This window comes from Notamacropus eugenii, chromosome 5 (genome assembly GCF_028372415.1).
Source record: "Notamacropus eugenii isolate mMacEug1 chromosome 5, mMacEug1.pri_v2, whole genome shotgun sequence".
Lineage (NCBI taxonomy): Eukaryota > Metazoa > Chordata > Mammalia > Diprotodontia > Macropodidae > Notamacropus > Notamacropus eugenii.
In genome coordinates, this window is record NC_092876.1 from 228301526 (window position 1) to 228321749 (window position 20224).

Below are 20224 nucleotides of genomic sequence, written 5' to 3' on the forward strand. Positions count from 1 at the left end.
GTGCATACTACCAGAAAGAATATTGATGCAACCAAGGTTAAAGATAGAGAAGGGTTAGTACTTTTGTTATCGGAGAAAATGTAGTTAAAAACCCTGTAGCTGATGGGGTTGGAGGAGGGAGTGAAAATCAATGTATCTCCTAATGTGACATTTGCATAACTGTCATGCCCATAGGTAAAATAGTAAAATGTACTTTCAATTGCTTTCATCTAGTCCTTTTTATGACATTCCTCCTGTTTAGATTCCTGGGCAAAGTTTTGAGTTTTTGATTTCTTTCCTTCAGGTTATTTTTATGATAAATTAAGTAAAGGTAGGAAAAACTAATATCTCATATAGAGTATGGAAATGTCATGAAATGAAAGTAGTGGATGTATTACATGTGCAACATAACTATTCAGTGTCAGTAGATTGTAGCTGGAGAGTAATAAATGTTGAAAATTACATCTGTGTAGCGATTTAAATATAGCATGTTGCCTACCAAACACCCAAATGGTGGTAGTATCATAGCAGGCCACTTTGTGTGGAAATGTGATGACCATGCACTACAGAGCCTCTTTTTCTCTTTCGCTCTAAAAACATAAATTTTTGTTCCCTAAAGACTGACAGTGAATATAAAGAAACTGTGTGGCCATCTCCAGTTATCACTTCCATAGCTGCCAGTGCTTCAGCCAGTCAAAGGCAAGATACTTCGACCATGAGGCACTCAGAATACAGATCCACCTCTTCATCTTCTGCACAGATTAACACCACAAATTTTGGAAAGACAGAAGATTTTCCTCCTCCCCCACCTGAAGTCATGCCAGCATTAGCAGATGGGACAGCATTTTCCCAGTCCCCTGAATTCCCTAGACCCCCTGGAAAATTTCCCATCCCCAAAGATTTATATTCCAAGCAGAGAAATTTGTATGAGTTAAATCGCTTATATAAACATATCCACCCTGAATTAAGAAAAAACTTAGAAAAAGATTATATCAGTGATGTTTCTGAGATTGTATCTCATCAGGTAGACACAGGAGACTCTGCTTCCGCAGACGTGCAGCAAACCCGCTATGTTTTTGAAAATGCTGGTGGCAGTAATCAAAAATGTCTGAACCCTGAAAGGGAGTTCCTTGAATGGGATGAAATTTTGAAGGGAGAAGTACAGTCCATGAAGTGGATTTTTGAGAACCAGCCTTTGGATTCCATCAAAGATCAATCTCCCAGTGAAGGCAACAGCAAAAAAGGCATTGCTGACCAAGAAATCATTGCTGGGGGAGATGTAAAATATGCCAAATGGATGTTTGAAACCCAACCAATAGATGCATTAGGGGTTCATTCTTCTGAATCTACAGAAAGTGATTTGAAAGTTCCAGAACTAGCCAGGGGAGATGTGCGCACAACCACGTGGATGTTTGAAACACAACCATTAGATTCAATGAATAAAATTCATCAGGACCAACAAGAAGGGTCAGAAGTAATCACCATTAAAGATATAACTGGGGGTGATGTCAAGACTGTGAAATACCTGTTTGAAACTCAGAATCTTGACCAACTTGGGCAGCTATATTCAGTGGATGAAGCTAACTTACTACAGCTCAGATCTGAGCTCAAAGAGATTAAAGGGAATGTGAAGAGAAGTATAAAATATTTTGAAACTCAACCACTGTATGTTATCAAAAATAACTTAGGGCAAATTCTTGAGATTAAAACTGTTCACAGGGAAGACATTGAAAGGGGGGATGTGAGAACAGCACGCTGGATGTTTGAAACACAACCATTGGACAGGATTAACAAAGATGTTACAGAAGTTAAAGTTGTCCGTGGAATATCCATGGAAGAAAACGTCAAAGGTGGAGTAAGTAAGGCAAAGTGGCTATTTGAAACACACCCTCTGGAGTCCATCAAAGAAGAATCTGAAGTGTCCATCATTGAAAAGGAAACTATCATAGGTACTGATGTCTCCAGAAAGTGTTGGATGTTTGAAACTCACCCGTTAGATACCCTAAAAGAAACGACTGATTCAAATCCTTTGCCAACTGAAGAAATATTAGGTGGTGATGTAAAAGCCACCAAGTGCTTGTTTGAAACACTTCCAATGGATATTTTAAAAGATAGTCCAGAAGTTGGTAAACTTCAAAAGATAGTGGCCTCTGAAGAAGAAAAGGGAGATGTGAGGCACCAAAAATGGATTTTTGAGACTCAACCTCTAGAAGAGATTAGAAAGGAGAAGAAAGAGTATATAAGGACAGTTAAACTTGAAGAGATTGACAGAGGGGATGTTAGCAGTTATACACATATCTTTGAATCAAACAGCTTAATTAAGTTTGATGAATCACAAAAAATACAAGTGGAAGGAGTGACTAAAGGTGCTGTAGAGTTCAATAAATCTCTCTTTGAGACAACTCCCCTGTATGCTATTCAAGACCATCTTGGAAGATATCACAAAGTTAAAACAGTTCAGCAAGAAGAAATACTAAGAGGTGATGTGCGAAGTTGTAGGTGGCTATTTGAAACTAGGCCTATTGATCAGTTTGATGAGAGTATTCATAAATATCAGGTTATCAAAGGAATATCTACACGAGAAATACAGTCTGGTGATATGAAGTCTGCTAAATGGTTGTTTGAAACACAACCTCTAGATTCTATCAAATATTTCAACAATATGGAAGAGGAAGAAAGTAAAAAACATCAAATTACAGATATTGTTAAAGGGGATGTAAAAACTTACACATGGCTGTTTGAAACCCAGCCAATGGAGTCCCTTTATGACAAGACAGAGTTAATGACTGACAGTGAAGAAATTCACAAAGGAGATGTCAAAACATACACTTGGCGTTTTGAAACTCAACCACTCGATGCAATAAGAGATGACTCAGAAGCTGTAGTCAAACTCCAAACTGTAAAACAGGAAGACATCCAAGGAAGGGATGTCCGCACAGCCTGCTTTCTTTTTGAGACAGAAAACCTGGACAACATACAAGGAGAAGAAGGAAAGGAAATCAAGTCAGTGCAAGTGGATATTCAGTCTGGGGATGTTTCTAGCATGAAGTACAAGTTTGAAAATCAGTCCTTGGATTCCATAAGTTCCAGCTCAGAGGAGGTTTTGAAAAAGATCAAAACCCTACAAGCTGAAGATATTCAGAAAGGCAATGTTTTAAATTGCAGGTGGCTCTTTGAAAATCAGCCTATTGATATGATAAAAGAAAGCCAAGAAGGTGATGAATTAGTCAAGACAGTGACAGACATACAAGGTGGGAATGTGAGAAAAGGGTGCTTCATTTTTGAGACCTTTTCTTTGGACCAGATTAGAGACAAATCCGATGACATCAGCACTGAGGAAACCACTAGCAAAGATGAAATAATAAAAGGGGATGTGAAAAACTATAGAATGCTATTTGAAACTCAACCACTCTATGCTATTCAAGACAAAGAAGGGTTTTATCATGAAGTGACAACAGTTAAGAAAGAAGAAGTGATTCATGGAGATGTATGTGGGACTAGGTGGTTGTTTGAAACAAAACCTTTAGATTCTATTAATGAATTAGATAATGTGTATGTTATCAAATCAGTCACACAAGAAGATATTCAGAAAGGAGATGTTAGTTCTGTCAGATATAGATTTGAAACACAACCCCTGGATACAATTTCAAAAGGGGCAAATGTAATTGTCCCCACTATTGACTGTGTCCAGGGTGGGAATGTGAAATATCATAAGCAGCTCTTTGAATCTGACAAGTCTGATGAGAGAACATATGTTAGAACAGTTAGTGTCAATGAAATACAACAGGGTAATGTTAAAACCTCTACTTGGTTGTTTGAGACTCACACCCTAGATGAGTTGAAAGGAGAAGGGTCAGAATATGAACATATCAAAACAGTCACCAAGGAAGATATACAGAAAGGTGATGTCAAACAGGCAATCTGGCTTTTTGAAAATCAGACTTTAGATTCTATTAAGGAAACAGATGAGTATATCACAGAAATGACCAGGGAAGAAATCCCTCCCTCTGATGTCAAAACAACAACATGGCTGTTTGAAACAACACCCCTTCATGAATTTAATGAAAATAAAGTGGAAAAGGAGGAAATTATTGGAAAGAGCATCAAAGAAACCTTAGAAGAACTATATTCCCAGAAAGTGATTGAGTCTCATGGAATTATCATTGAGGAAAATGAAGTTGGGAATGTCCGGATGGCCAAATACAAACTAATGAATCAGGAATCTCCTGAAATACAGAAAGAAGAAGTTATTCGAGGTGATATCAGAACTATAATGATGAACCTGCTTTCCAAAAGAAATGATGCCAAAAGAGAGATTTTAATCAGTGAAGAAGAAAAGGGTAATGTCAGTTTGACCAAAGCCCAGTTATTAAACAGATCTACAGAATTCCAGTCTGAAAAAGAAGAAATAGTGAGAGGGGATATACAACAAGCAATAAAAAACCTATTCAGTGAGGAACAATCTGTAAAACAAGGCATTATAATTCAGGAAGATGAAAGGGGGGATGTTAACATGACAATCTATTGTCTTCTTCATGAAAATGATAATGATGACAAAATAGAACGTGAAGAAATAATAGGTGGAGACGTAAAACGCACTATTCACAACTTGCTGTCTTCTGTTGCGAACTATGAAATAGCCAAAAAGACTAAAGTAGATGCATCAGAGAGGGGAAATGTTCAGTTTTTCACCACATGCATAGAAGCTGGAGCATTAGATTACCTCAAACTACTCCAGACAGGATCAAATGAAACACTTACAACTGGGAAACAAGAAGGAGAGGAGGAGATAATTGGTGGTGATGTTGAAGGCACAAAGTTGTTACTAAAGAAAAGGAAGTCTCAAATTGAACGTACTGTTAATGAAACTGACATCATCCCAGGAGATGTGCACAATACAGTTAAGGTTTTCATGACAGAGCCTCAGAGTCCATCCTGTCAGATACCTAAAGAAGAAATTATAAAAGGTGATTTGAAAGCAACCCTAAATTCCCTCAGTGAGGCCATAAATCAGAAAACAGTTACAAAAAGGGAAGAAATTATGAAAGCTGACATGCTTGGGACATTGAAGTCTCTTCAAGAAGCAAGCCACCAATGGAAAGAAACTGAGAAGCCTGATATTATCCCTGGTGATATTAAACAAACCATTGAATCTCTTGAAAAAGCTGTAAACACAAAGACTGAAATTCTGAAAAAGGAACTTATACGAGATGACCTTGAGGCAGCATTAAAAGTACTGAAAGACCAGCACTCTTTCAAGAAGATAGGCAATGAAAATGTCCTCAAAGGGGAGATTAAGGCTCTGAGGCATGATCTGGTAGATTCCACTGCAGAATCCAAAACCCAGAACAGGCAGGTACCCACCCCCAGGGACTTAAAAGGGACCCTGCAGCCAAAGTCTGAGTCATTTGAGCAAGAAGTCCAATACCAAGATAAATCAGGAGTGTTTAAACAAACTGCAGTCAAATCTTTTCATGGGTATTCAAAAGAACATAATGAGATTGTCCCTCCAGAAGCCCCCAAAGGCACTGTAAAAATTGTCATAGGTCGTGACCAAAACTATGATGCCCTTGAGAAGAGCCTCCAAAGATTATGTGATTCACCCCACAATACCATTGAAAATTTGGCCCAGGATGGAGATCGAAGCAGCATCAGAGATGATTCATCAAGAGCACAGTATCTTAGAAAGGAACATGTGAGGAGCCAGGAAGCTTCTTATAGCTCAGTTCAGAAAAATGTAAGAACTGAGAAATCAGAGATGGGAGCTGTACCGAAAAAAGATGATGACTCTGGTGCTGCCTTGACTACTGAAAGAAGGGAGCAGAATCAAATGTGTATGCTAAGCAGTGTCCAGCAAACCAGGGAGTCTTCCTATGAAAAAAGTCATAAAAAGACTAAACAGACAAAAATAGCAACAGATGCACCCAGTTGCAAGCCTCATGCTAGCCCCCACCCAGTTAGCATCCCAACTAATGACGATAAGGCATGTGAAATGACTGGTCATATTCAGAAGGAAATTTTACTAAAGGAAGACATGAGACAAGCACAGCATGCTAGTGAGGCTTTTCAGAGGAATGAAATGAACCTTCAGCAAATGCAGCCTTTTGTTCCTTTGTTCCTCAAACAGGATATTCAAAATGTATCTGAAGGAAAAACCACAAAGGGAAACCATGGAAAATTTAAAGCAACAACAGAAAGAAATAAAAAGATTGACGTTCATCAGAAAAATGAGAACTTTCAAACAAAGATGGATGCCTCAACAAACTTAAAAGTGACTGTAGAAAAATCCTGGAATCCGGTCAAATTGGCTGCTGTGAGTAATATGGCTGAAACTCATTCCTCCCTTCCACCTCCATCTCCACCTCCACCACCACCTTCCAATGTGTCATCTGAAATTGAATTTCCTCTTCCTCCTCCACCTCCTTTAATGATATTGCCTGATAAACACGAGTTTTCTTCATTGCCATCTACAGAAAAGATAAAGGCTGAATCAGATGGCTTTCCCTCCCTCCCTCCCCCACCTCCACCAGTGGATGAAGGAGAATGCCCACCAGCCTTTTTGCCTCCCCCGCCTCCTCCACCACAGAAACCCTTACATCTTTCTTCTTCCACAATTCAAACAAAAGGCTATGAAGAGAATGTTCAGCAACATTGTCAAGAGGCAGTACAAACTCATTCAAGGACCAGATCCTTAATGGGAAAACCAACAGCATTTCCACCTTCTCCCAAGTTCCCCAAACCAAAATTCTTCAAGCAGTTGGATGAAAATGTAGGTAATATCAATCCAAAAATGCAGCCACTTCCTCTTCAGTCAAATATAGGAACTACAATGACTAAAACAAAGGAGCAAAATACAGTGGTGATGAAGAACAGTGTAGAACACACTCAGACAAAGGAGAAAATGTATACTGAGACTTGTGAAGAAAAACAACAATCATCCATTGCTGAGCCCATGAAGCCTTCCAATCAGACTACTCTGGAAGCATCACCTCTCAAAGAAGAAAAGATCTCACCTCTTCTTAAATGTCACTCCCTTCCTTCAGATTTAGAACACACAAGACCTAAGCCATATCTCAGAAAATTCAAAACCCCTCTAATGATTGCTGAAGAAAAATACAAGCAGCAAAGACAGGAGATTGAAAAACAGAAACATCAAAGCTCTTGCCATCACATGGTCAAAACAGAAGATCATAGTAGGACTGAATTAAAGTCCAAAATGACAACACCATCACAGAAGCCAACAGAAGATTCCTTGCCTACATCAGCCACAGTGCCCACACAGTCAAATTCTGAGCATCAAGTCAGTCTCCAAAGCAAAGAGACTTCTAGGGAAAACCAGATATATGAATCATCAGCAGTGTCATTGGCTGCCCAGAAGCTCCACAACGTCTTGGATATATCCATGGACAAAGAGCTCGTTCAAAAGAAAGCCCTCCAAGGTTCAAGGGACATCATGCAGCATAGCATAGCTCATCAAATGGAACAAACACACCAAGAATATACTTCTCACATAAGAGAGCAGGAAATTAATGAGAAACAATTGTGTTTGTCCCCCAACAAGTCAGTATCCCCAAGCTTAAAAGCTAAAAGTGTCAAGTTCCCAACTTTAGAGCTGAGCTTAAATAAAATAGCCCAAGATTTCAAGATTTGCCAAAAGCAACCAGTACCTAATGTTCAAACCACAACTAAACAAGAACATCAGGAAAGACAGAAAAATGAAATAAGTACAGTTATTAGAAATAAGCAAAATACTGCTGAGGAATATTATCAGCTACATATGAAGGAAGAAAGAGAAATGAATAAAATGCCTATCAGTCCCTCAGAGAAGAAAAAAGAAAGAGAATCAGCTAACATTTATGAGAACCCTAAAGAAAAAATGGAATTAGTGGGCAAGGAAGCATTAGCAACTCAAGAAAAAAACCAGAGACAGGTAGTGGTTGGTGCAAAACAACAAAAATTCGTAGTTGAAAGACAAGAAGGACACTTTAAGAATAAGTCATCAGAGAAAGTAGGCCAGCAAAAAGCTACTGATGCGCACATTGACTCACTGACACAAAACATTCAGCAAACACAGATTAACACTTCTGAAAGTAAAATCAAACCTAAAAAATTACCCCAGCATTATAATGATCTGAGAGAAGAATGTCTCATAATCAAAGGCATACACCAGAAACAAGTCCCCCCTAATACTAAAGATTCCAAGGAAGAGATTACAGAGAATAAGATTTTACTTTCTTCCCTGCAAAGTTCCCAGCATGATGATGGAAAAGGCAATGTCAATATATTGGAGTTCTTGAGAAAACGTGAAGAACTGCAGCAGATTCTGTCTCGCGTGAAACAATTTGAAGCAGAACCAAATAAAAACGATATTAAGGCATTTCAGATACTATTGAATATTATCCCAGAATGGCTAATGAATGAGGAAAGAAAAGAATATGGAATTCGCATTGCCATGGATAATAACTTTGAAAAAGTAAAAGAGGAAATAATCCATATTAAAACTGAAGTGGAAGAAATGCTTATTTCTTGTGAAAACACCATCCAGATGTGCATGAATTCCTCCAAAGCAGGAAAATTGAGAACTGAACCTCCTAGTGAAGCATCTGCCCAAATATCAAACATGAGTGCTGGCTCTAACAAAACAATGCAGAAAGAAGAGAAAATTATGAAAGGAAAAGAATCTTACCAAAAAGGGAAATCCCTTTCCAGTGGTGCATCTTCTCAACTAGCAAACATTAGTGTTGGGTCTAGCAAAACAGTCAAGAAAGAGAAGAAAATTATAGAAGAAAAAGAATCTCATCAAAAAGTAAAATGCCAACAGGAAATTAAACAGGTAGAATGTAGAACTATCTCTCCCTACTTAAAACAACGTTCACCATCACCTACTTTCATAACAATTGAATCTACTGCTCGACGAACAGAGACACCTACTGCTAACAGGCCCTCTTTGTCTCCTGTGAAGAAGGAAAGCGTATCCATTCTTCCTTCCCGAAGCAGATCCACAACACCACCATCCAGAAGTCGCCAAGCATCAGCCTCTCCTTCTCCACCTAGAAACCACTCTGAGCAACTCGCCAAGCTAAAAGACACCACGAAAAAATTGTCTCAAAGGACATGTCACTATCAGTCAGTAACCCCGGGGCCAGTTGTAGAGAAAAGAGCTGAAATAGTCCAGTCTCCTGCAACACTGCGACGTCAGATTAAGACAGAAACCCCAATACCTATAAATGTATCTCATGTCACGGCTAGCACAGTCATGGAATCCAAAGAAGCACAAGAGGAAGTTCAGCAAGTAGAGAAAAGGGCGACTTACATTCACAGGGATGGAGTCAACATCACGGACCACACAGTGCCAGATACCGAAAGTTTTGATTCAATCGAAATTATACACAACGTTGAAGTCCCTCAGGTAGGCTTGTCAGGGCACTCTAAAATCTATGAAGCTTCCAATCAAACAGTTCATGTGGCTGAAAATGTAGTAAAGAGCCACGAAAGTGGAACAAACAGATGGCTAGAGAAATTTCAGAATGACCCAATTTTTGAGGCAAAGTCAAATAGAAGAGTTCACACAAATGGTGAAGTAAACCATAACCTAAGACAGGGAATGCATACCTTTAGTAAGAAGGGCTTTGGGTCAACAGCTATGGAAAGTGAAAGCATAAACAGCAGTTTCAGAAATTTTTCTTGCAGTCATTCCAAAGATCCCCAGAACAAAGTTTCCTATCAACAACCCATAGAGTACTCAGAATCTCTAAGAGGTTTTTCAGGAGTGGATGCATATGAAAATAAAACTGTTGGATCGAGGACAGTAGGCTCTTCAGCACAAAACTCTGAAGCAGTTAAGTCTGGGTTTGACTTCAAGCACGCCCCACCAACCTATGAAGATGTTATTGCCGGCCACATTTTGGATATCTCTGCAGAAAATTCCCCAGAAATGCTCCTGAGGAATTTCCAGAATACTTGGCAGGAAAGTGAAAGAGTCTTCCAGAGTCTAGGATATGCCACTTCAGATACCTCTGCAACTGAGATGAGGAGTAGTTTCCATGAGGAAGCTGCTTTTAGAAGTGGTAAATGAATCTACCAAGCATGAGTTTTGAAGTATGAAGAAAGATTAATCAGTTAAGGGCACGTGAGCCCACTAACCAGTGTTTTGCATTAATGAAGTGTGCACATATATTTATTCAAATAACATAACTCCAAACTAACAAATGTGTCCTTTACTTGCCTTCTCACTTTCTCTTTTACCACTCCCTTTCCCAAGACATTGGACTTAAGTGATCTATTCTGTGTGAAACAAACCAGTAAAAAAAAAAAATTGGTTTTTAAAGCATAGAAGGTAAATAATGGATTTGAAGTAGCAGCACATGAAAAATAACAGGTGAAATATAATTATCATTGTTGAGGAAAAGTGGGTTTTTTTTGGAATCCAAAGACCTAGATCTAAACTCTAGCTCAGTCATTTATCACCTGTGTGAATCTGAACAAATCATTTCATTATGTAGGTCTCAGTTTCTTCATCTGTAAAATGCGGGTGTTCCAGATGGCCTTTGAGATTATTTTTTCTCTAGATCTATGGTCCTATGATTCCTCTAAGATCCCTTTAACCTCTGAATGTCTGATCCTATATATTAAGAGCAAAAATGTTGGTATTTCATCTTTTAGTGTTTCACCAATGATAGTGTTTTATCAGAGTACTTTAGAAAATACTCAGCAACATGCCCTGACCTACTGTTGACATACTCTTAACTGCCAGATTTAAGTGGTGTTTGTGTTGGAGTTCAATACAGCCTAGTAATAATCCAAGAAACAATTTAGAATGTTCATATGTGCTTTAAGGTTTCCTATTGATCTGTTTCTCTGACAAAGGGATAAGTAGGACTTGAATTAGACCTTTTATTTTTTACTGTTACAGAGCTTGTTTAGGATACGCTGTAATGCCACTCTCTTTTTGTCCTGAAGCACCAATTTCTTCATCCTAAGCCAAGACTAAATTTCCCAAAAGGCCATTCTCATGCACGTGAAATTACACACTATGATACAAGGTTGTTTCTAGACATAAATTTATTCTCTAGAATAAGAAAGCCACTTTTATAAAAAAAAATAATTAACAGTGCTTTACATGCAAAAAAAGATTTTATATAATTAGTTAAAATCATTATTGTGCTTAATCCTATTGGGCAGATTGAAAGAAATATCAAATTTAAAAATGAAAATTGTGGAAGCACCAATCATAATTCTGTCCCCATCATATTTGCAACATATTGTCTAGTTTAACAGGTTAATGTGGTTCCTTGATGTGCTTGCTTCTGGCATAATTAAGCAAAGCTGCCTAATCAATTTCAGATGCCCAGCTTCTGCTCAGAAACATGTAGCAAACACAAAGAAACAGGTCCTAGAGAAAGAATAATATCATATTTATCTGAAACTCAACTGAAAACCAAACAGTAAACATAAATGATATCTTAGCAACCAAGATAGATACCACAGAATTCATGTATGAGATTGTATCTGCTTACAAGAGATTTTTTTGGGTGGGTGGAGCTCACTCAGATCTCATATTTTATGCATAATTCTATAACTTAGTTATCATGTTTCTAAGCACAGGACAAATTTGGAACTATGAATAGAAGAGGCCAAGGGGTTGTTACCTACTTTGTATGATTCAACAGCAAGGAAAGGAGACTGAAAAATTATAAGAAACAAGCACAAGAATTTCAAAGACCACTCAGTCTTAGGCAGAGCACCCCCACATTCACAAATATCCCTGAGAGGATTTCTGTATTATAATACAACTGCTTTTCAAGATAATACCTAAATTCCAATTTATCGATCACAGAAAGTTAGGGAGTAAATAGCACATTTTTAAAATGTCTATTTCAATTAATTGAATGAACAGAATATTATTATATGCTACCTGGAGTAAAAACAAAATAAGGTTTCCTATTTTTTATATGTAGCTATGATATGTAGAATTATAGTGATATATCTTAACATGCACACATGCATATACTTATATACAGACACACAGTCTTGCTGAATTATACTGGCTTTAGATGCATTGTAGTCAAAATTGCATGAGCTACCTGTTATCAAACAGTGAAAGCTAGTATCACGGCAATGCCCTTTCTCTGCATGGAATGGTTTTTAAAAGACAAATAGTAAGATCTTAAGAGATGCCTGAAGAAGATGCCACATGACCCTTGCAAATGTTTTCTCCTAGAAACTTCTACTTCAGGACAAGGAAATGTGTACACTTTGTCAAAAGACCGTTTATCCAATGGAATGCCTAGCAGCAGACAAGAACATTTTTCATAAGTCGTGTTTCCGATGCCACCACTGCAGCAGTAAATTGAGGTGAGTGGGAAGAGAAGGATTATTTGGTCTGTGGAGAAGATATACGTCATGGTGTAGGCAATCCTATGTTGCCTTTCATCTCATCTATCCATTTAGATACAAGTATAACCACAATTGCTATATGCAGTTTACTTGACCACAAAATCAGATTCTGTAATATTGGTTTCAGATATGGCCTTGACCTTTCTTTCCAGTCTCTCGTTGCTATTTTTGCTTCTTGGGGCAGTAGAATTGTTAAATTCCTGTGAGGGCAGAAATGTTTAAATTCTTACTGTTGCTGTTGCTACTGTTTAACTTTATGGTCCTCAGCACCTACCACAGTCTTATGAACTGTAGGCAGTTATTTTTTTTCATAGAGGAAGGTGGAATGGGGAATAAATGAATTCCTCAGGGGCCTAGAATACTGGCTTCATACATGTAATCACATCTCGCTTTTGTCTCCTACACTCATTACGCTCGTCGTTGTGTTTCTCCTGAAAATCTTCAAGTATCTTTTTTAAAATTAGATTTGATTTCTTTGATAAAGGGAGTTCCTGCTGAGAAACTTCCTCTGTCAATTCAACTGAATAGCTTTTCTACAATTTAAAATCTGCATCTGTTGTTTGGGGCACTGAAAGTGTAAGTGACTTGCCCAGAATGGCATATTCAGCATGTGGCCAAGGCAGGAGTTGAACCCAGATTTTCCTTACTCTGTGGCCACCTCTCTGTCCATCCTGCTTGCCAACTAGATCCCCTCTCAAAACAGGTTTTCTTATTTAAAAACTAATAAGATTTTATTGTCTGGGGTTTTGATTGATATTTGAAAAGGATCCTTTCCATAATCTGAAGGAAAACCTTGGTGATATCATGACCCAAACTTTTAATGAAAACAAGATATACCCTGGACTCTTCAAATCTAATTTCTTCCTAAGGGAAAGGACAGCCCTTCTGCCATATTTTACTTTTTACATGACTGTAACCTAAATCACAAGCAGAGGGCTCTCCTCAGATTCGTATATGCCCATTGGCCCTAGGCTCATGATTCCAATTCATAAGCTTTTAGGACTAGGACTAGAAATTTGGAAGTCTAAACCCAGACTACCTCCTGGTTAAGGGAAGTGCATGGCTCCAGAGGCATTCATTCATGTTCATCATACCTTAAGAGAAGATTCTGATTTCTTATTTTCTATGAGACTCTATAGGTAAAGTCTAAGCCCTTTGGGGACTGGCCAAATGGGTATTTTTCTGATTGATGGGAAGGAGAAAGAACTGATTCATCTACTCAGCTTTAGGCAAATTTTCCTTTAAAAATAGGTCCATCCTTACTACTCAATGAATCTGAAACAGTTTTGTTAGACAAGGCTCTACATTTCATAGAGGGCCAGACCTATGCATAGGCAGAATGGGCAACCACATTTTCAGTGATCCTTGAGTTATATTGAAAGTCTGTGTACACAAAAATAACCTTACCATAAATTTTGAAATCCTCACCAATAGAGTTAATGCTTTGGATTAAGTTCTTATTTCTACAAAGTCCCTATTGAAATTGAAAGATGCTGCAATTACTCATTTGTATTCATTAACATGTCAGGGACCAGATGATCAGATTAACTAGGAGAAAACAGGGCCCCGAAAGAGACACACAGTAGGTGAGTTCGTAGGACCATGCAATTGGAGCTGGAAGCAATCTTGGTGACCATCTATTCTGCATTAGATGGCATTTCACAATTGCAGAAACATAAGCCTCAAGAGGATTAATAAGTGCTTTACCCAAGGTTACACAGGTAGTAAGCATTAGAATTCGATTTTGAACTTGGCTCGTCTGATACAGCTTCAACACTCTCACTCCCTGTGCTATACTGTCTCCTAGTGAGAGAGGGAGACTGAGGTTTGGAGCGTGAGGATGCTGATAAGGAAGGCCCATCCAGATGGAGGTGTTGCAGTGGGAAGCTCTGGGCAACTAGAAAGGCTGAAAGTAAAAAAAAAATGAAAATATTAAAAAAGAAACTACACAGGAGGTAAGAAGTGAGGCTAGGGATTGGTAGTGGTGCCAGAGACAAATAGCCTCTCCTAAAGGGGTTCTTGGCTGTCAGACTTGAGTTATCAGTTCTAGACCAAATCATGGACTAGCCAGTTGGAAGTGTAAAATGAAGAATCATGACTCACTTGAGGACTCTAGAATTTACACAGATAATTTAAGTAGATGAATAAATTAAGTCTTTCCCTCCACAGGGCAATAGTAATATTCTTATCACATTCTTCTGAAGAAATTTTTTTCAAATTGATAAGACCTGCTAGAACTTGAATTCCATTGTCATCGCTTATAAAAGAGGAAAAAAAGCTATGATATTTTCTATCCTCCTAAAAAGTATTCTCTTAATAGCTCAGTTTCTAATTCATGATTGCCTGTCCTTGTTCAAGTCAAGAAAGTAGCTATTTAAAAAACCGTGGTCACTGTGTGGATTGTAAGAACTAAAGCATTCCATAAGTGATAATCATCTCTGTATAAATTGAAGTCTTAGGGTCACACCAACGACAGAAACATACTCAGTTAACTCATTTGGGAAATATCCAGGGCTGCAAACACAGCCTAGCAAAATGGTTCCAAATTCATTCATCTTCCAGGACCCTTGAGGTGAATGCATTTAAATGAGTCTGATTTTTGATGAGTAAAAATGCGAGTGAATTACTTGTCATTCTGAGATGATAAAATGGGGGTAATCACCATGTATGGCACTTTGATTAAAGACTTTCAGACCTAACCTACTTAAAATACATATTAGGTTTGGCTTCTAATAGGTTCTCAGTTTCTTAGACTTTCCTTTCCTCCTCCCCGCCAAGGAGACAGGGGTTACAATTAAATATATAAGAAGTTCTTATTTATTCAGATTCCCAATAAATGAAAGTCCAAAAATGGATCCCACACTCCTCAGTGCCCAACTTTGCTGTGGAGATACATTCACAAGTAAACCAGTCCTTAGGGATATTTTTTCAAAATGACAATTTGTGTAATATTTCGTAGTATTCAAATATAACCCAATATCTTCAGTCATCTACATCTATAACTACAGTTTAGTATGATATCCATAATGATGATCCACAGGTGCTATAAGATGACAAAGTGCTTTGTGATGTATGAGGTATTTAAAAAGTTATGGTCAGTGTAGTTTTAGTCATAAGTAAATCAGTACAATAGCCTGATTTTTTTAAATTGGCGATTCAACTAAACAAAGAAAACTTAAGTTAACCAGGACATTTCATGTTTAAGTATTCCATATAGCTATTTTTCATACTAAATAATGGGTCATGCAATTTTAACTGAAGTATGTACTTTGTTAGGTTGTAGTAGATATGCAACATATTATAAGGTGTTTTTTTCCTCCCTTTTTGGCAGCTTGGGAAATTATGCATCACTCCATGGACAGATTTACTGTAAACCTCATTTTAAGCAACTTTTCAAATCTAAAGGAAATTATGATGAAGGTTTTGGACGTAAGCCACATAAAGAGAGATGGCGTTGTAAAAATCAAAGCAGCTCAGGGGACTTTGTTCATAATGAAGAAATAGATCTAAATAAGAACATACCAGCAACGCCCCAGACACTTGACATTCTCAGTCATCATGCAGATTCAGGCAATAGTGACAGACCAGGGGAGAATTTGAAAAAACTTGGTGAGAGGGGCAAACTGAAAATTACCTGGCCTCCATTTAGTGAAACTCCTAAGAAACCTTTTACTATTGAAGATGGTCTCAAAATGAGTAAGCCAAAATGGCCCCCTGACATCATTGCCTCTCTATCCCCTGACCATCTCCTGGAAGAGAAAAGTGAAGCCAAGTTGGAAAATGGTAATCCTGTGGAAGGAAAATGGAAAGAAAGAGATGGCATTCCTGGCTTGCAACCACATCAGCAATCTATCCATATGTCTCAGAAGGACAATGTTATGGGAATCACTGAGATGCAAACACATGAGACAAGGAGAGAAGAGAAGGAAGAAAATAGATATGTGCAAGAGAAAGTAAAAGAGACTGAAGTTTCTGCAGATAAGAGGAAAAGTGAAATGGATCTTAATGACAGCAATAACGTGGCTGTGCAGAGTGCTGAAGAGAAAAATGAAAAAATTAATGAGCCTGGTGGTGCAGAAGTTTTACAGGTTACAAACACTGATGATGAGGCGGTGCTAGAAAATCGTAAAGAGAATTTGAATAAGAATAATAGTAACAATAATTATGTAGCAGTCTCACATCCCAGCAGCTGTAGGCAGAAGACAACGATCTTCGATGGACCTAATCCATTACCAGGATCAAGCGAGACAAAACATGCAGCATCTGAATATGAATTTGAAAAGTTGGAAAATTGGTCTAGGATTTCAGAATTACTTGGTATATTTGAGTCTGAAAAGAGTCACTCCAGGGAAGTTTTAGCTGTGGCATCTGACAAACAGAATTCCAGAGATTATTTAACTAATAGTGGTCAAACTTTTCAAGTTGCCATTTTTCCAAAATCTGATCCCAGCAGTGGATTAGTGTTCAAGGAAGCCACTGTCCCTGCAACATCACCTTTCAATACTGAATTGCTGATCAGAGAAGATATCAAAAGTGACTCAAAATTGCCTTTTCTTTTCACTAAAACTGTGAAAATACCTTCCTTTTCCAAAAAGGAGGAATCGTTTTTAGACACAAGCCTTTTACATTCTGTAGATACAATTAAAACCACTTTGGGCTTATATGAAAAACAATACGAGAATGACAAGAGTCACTGTCAAGGTAAAACAGCAGACATGTCATACAGTGATGGAAGAACAAGGATTGATTCTCAAAACTCTCAGGGTAGAGCAATACCATTGGCATCATCTTCTAAAAATGAGGTGCAGTGTGAGTCACTCTCTATTGAAGAGCAAATTAAAAGAAATAGGTGCTACAATGATATTGAGTAAAATGTAATTGATTTGAGTAACACTGACATGCAGACACTGAAAAAATGTGGAAGTTTACATCTGCGTCCATGTTAAGTATTTTAGACAATTTAATAGCTTTCTATCAGAACCTCTTGTTGAACTTAATATATTATGACAGAGATACCACGTTTGTCATAACTTAACTGCTTCTCCTTCCCTAAAATGTCCACAAAGAAATTAAATAGTTGTCTTGTCAGTCTGCTCCAAAATGTATATTTATATCTGTGGATGTATTAGGGACAATCTGATGAAGTAGCTATTGAACTGATATGCATCAAACTTGCTAGCTGATCTTTAAGATGTCAGAAGAAAGGAAAAGTATAGCACCTGGTGTGCAGGACAAAAGTAAAGATTTCATATCTATGACTGTTTTTTCATGTATTGTTTTAACTATAAGTAAATGAACTTTATTCCGTAATAAAAGATGAGCATTTGCTTTGGTTAGTTCATTATAGATAAGTATTTCTCATAAGATGTTCTCATTTTGCTATCTGACTCAAAAGTAGAAATTATATGACAATTTTCAAAAGTTTTCAATGTGTAATCATTTTGATGAATGAAATCAGGAAACAATTTCAGAGATAATTCAGTTAAATGTATCAATAGAACAAATTAAGTACTGGTGATGATGATGATGATGATGATGATGATGATGATGATGATGATGATGATGATGATGATGATGGGGAGGACAAAAATGTAATGCCGAAGAATCAACTTACTCAGAAACATGCTTGTTATTTTAACAAATTATCCACAATATATTATCGTAAACCAGATAGACATTTTCATGCAAATTAAAAAAATATAAATCATATTATTGTTTTCAAACTTTTTTTCTCAGTACTTATAAGGAATACTAAGTTTTATTTTATCTTGATTGCATGAAGAAATAGAATATATGTTACTTAATTGTTGAAGCACAATAAAAAGAAAAAAATCAAAACCTGTGTTTTGGATTTTCTCCTGACATGTCCTTCTTCTAAGTGCTTTTGAAGTTTATGTAGGAAGAATAATGCTGGCCTCGGTGCATGGTTTAATAGTTAATTAGGCGTGTGTCTGTATGAAAGAAGACCCCAACACAGATTCCATCAAGTTAACGTAAACCTTTGATTTCCTGCCTGTGAAAAGAAGCAGCAAGGATCTCAAAGATTTTTTTCCCTTAAAAATACATTATGTTTCTATTTTCTTGCTTTCCAATGCTTTCTCCATAGATTTCCATGACCTACATTTTAACCACTTTTACTCTAATGTTGTACAGGTCTGCTGAGATAATGGCAACCTACAGAGGGAGTATAGCAAATTCATCATTTGTATTGAATCAATGTATTGCTCTTTACTTTCCCTCTTGTTGGTGACACAGCATTATATCAACAATCATTTATGTTAAGACAACATAAAACTTTCTGGAGAGCAGAAACCAATTTAATTCAATTAGAAAACTCATGCTATGTTTTCTAAATATTTTGTGTCTTCAGACAGTGAGATATTTTTCATGATTGTATATCATGTGATAAGCCTAAAGATCGAACCAGGCAATTGTCTATAGTTGGAAAAAGGTCATAGGCTTATATGGTCATAGATTTGGAACTAGATACACACTTGTCCAACCCTTTCAGTTTAGAGGTGAGGAAAGTGAAACCCAGAGAATTTAAGGGATTTGCTGTAGGTCACAATGTAAGTTGCAACTTGGACTTTTAACCAGTTCCCCTGATTCCAAGTCCAGGGATCTTTCTTGTATACTCAGAAGAAAGATTTCCTACAATTTCTTGTTAAATTTAAATTAAAATTCCTTCCTTAATCATTTCCCAATACTTCCCTTTCCCTTGAATTAAGCCTTGTCTTGTAGTAAAGAAAAGTAATTCAATAAAGCCATTTGGCACAGAAACCATCTAATGCAACTTTCTGTACTCAGTATCCCACCCCTCTACAAAGAGGGTGAAAGCGTTTCATCATCTTTTCTCCAAATCAAAATTGATCATATCAATTCATCAGTCTAGCTTTCTAAAAACCAAGAAATAAATCCTACCTTCCAGTGTTTTTTTTGTTTACCTTATTGTAGAATTTTACATGCATATCTGCCTGTAATCACATATATATGTATATATGTTTATGTGTAAACATATACATTTATTTTCCCTGATTTTTTGTATCAGTTCATATGTCTTCCTGTGTTTCTATAAATTCTTCATATGTGCCATTTCTTATATGCAATTATATTCTATTAATGCATATACATCATTTTGTTCAACCATTCCCCAATCAATGGCTGTCCATTTTCTGTCCAATTTTGAAGATGATATCTCTTAAAGTTCATAATCATCTTCATAATTTAATTTAAAAGAGTAATCAAAAATTTGATTAATGTTTTCCATATTATAAACATGACATAACTGATTTTAGGGGTTTTTTCTTTTTACAAAATATATCAGACATACATGTATTGCAATCTTAGGGCAATACTACACTTTGAAGGTCAGGTCAATAAGCATTTATTAAGCCTTCTATGAGCCAGGCATTATTCTAAGTGGTGGAGATTTTTAAAAAGGCAAGTGAAAAAAAAGAAAGCAAAATACCCCTTCCTCCTCAGGGCTTCCCCCTACAAAAAATCTCTCTTCTCAAGGACTTTATAATCTAATCTAATGGGAGAGATAACATACAAATAAGTATCTACAAACAGAATAAATTAAGACAATCAACAGAGAAAAACCATTAGTATTTAAAAAGATCAAGATAGTATTTTAACTGAAATTTGAAGGAATCCAGAAGATGAAAATGAGCATGCAAAGACTGTCTGGCACAAGGGATAGGAAATAAAAATGCCTGTAGTTGGGAGCTGGCGAATCTTACGTGACGAAAAGCAAGAAGGCCAATGTCACTCGATCACAGAATACATGGAAAGGGAATAAAAGATAAGAAAAGTGCTATAGTTTTGAGGGGCTTTAAAAGACAGAGGA

The 20224-nt window shown here is 37.1% G+C and overlaps 1 protein-coding gene across 5 annotated transcripts in view; it reads left to right on the forward strand.

The window, feature by feature from the left end:
• The window catches only part of XIRP2 (xin actin binding repeat containing 2), a 404164-nt gene extending 385951 nt beyond the window's left edge, over positions 1-18213 (forward strand). For 3 of the 5 annotated variants that reach the window (XM_072612203.1, XM_072612204.1, XM_072612205.1), the window contains 2 exons: positions 599-10046; positions 12200-12333. In XM_072612203.1, the coding sequence (XP_072468304.1) occupies positions 599-10046; positions 12200-12294 (9543 nt within the window). In that variant the 3' untranslated portion in view covers positions 12295-12333. Of the gene's footprint in view, positions 1-598; positions 10047-12199; positions 12334-15706 lie in introns of those variants that run through there. The other 2 variants (XM_072612207.1, XM_072612206.1) reach the window with 2 other exon arrangements.
• The last annotated feature ends 2011 nt before the right edge of the window (positions 18214-20224 follow it).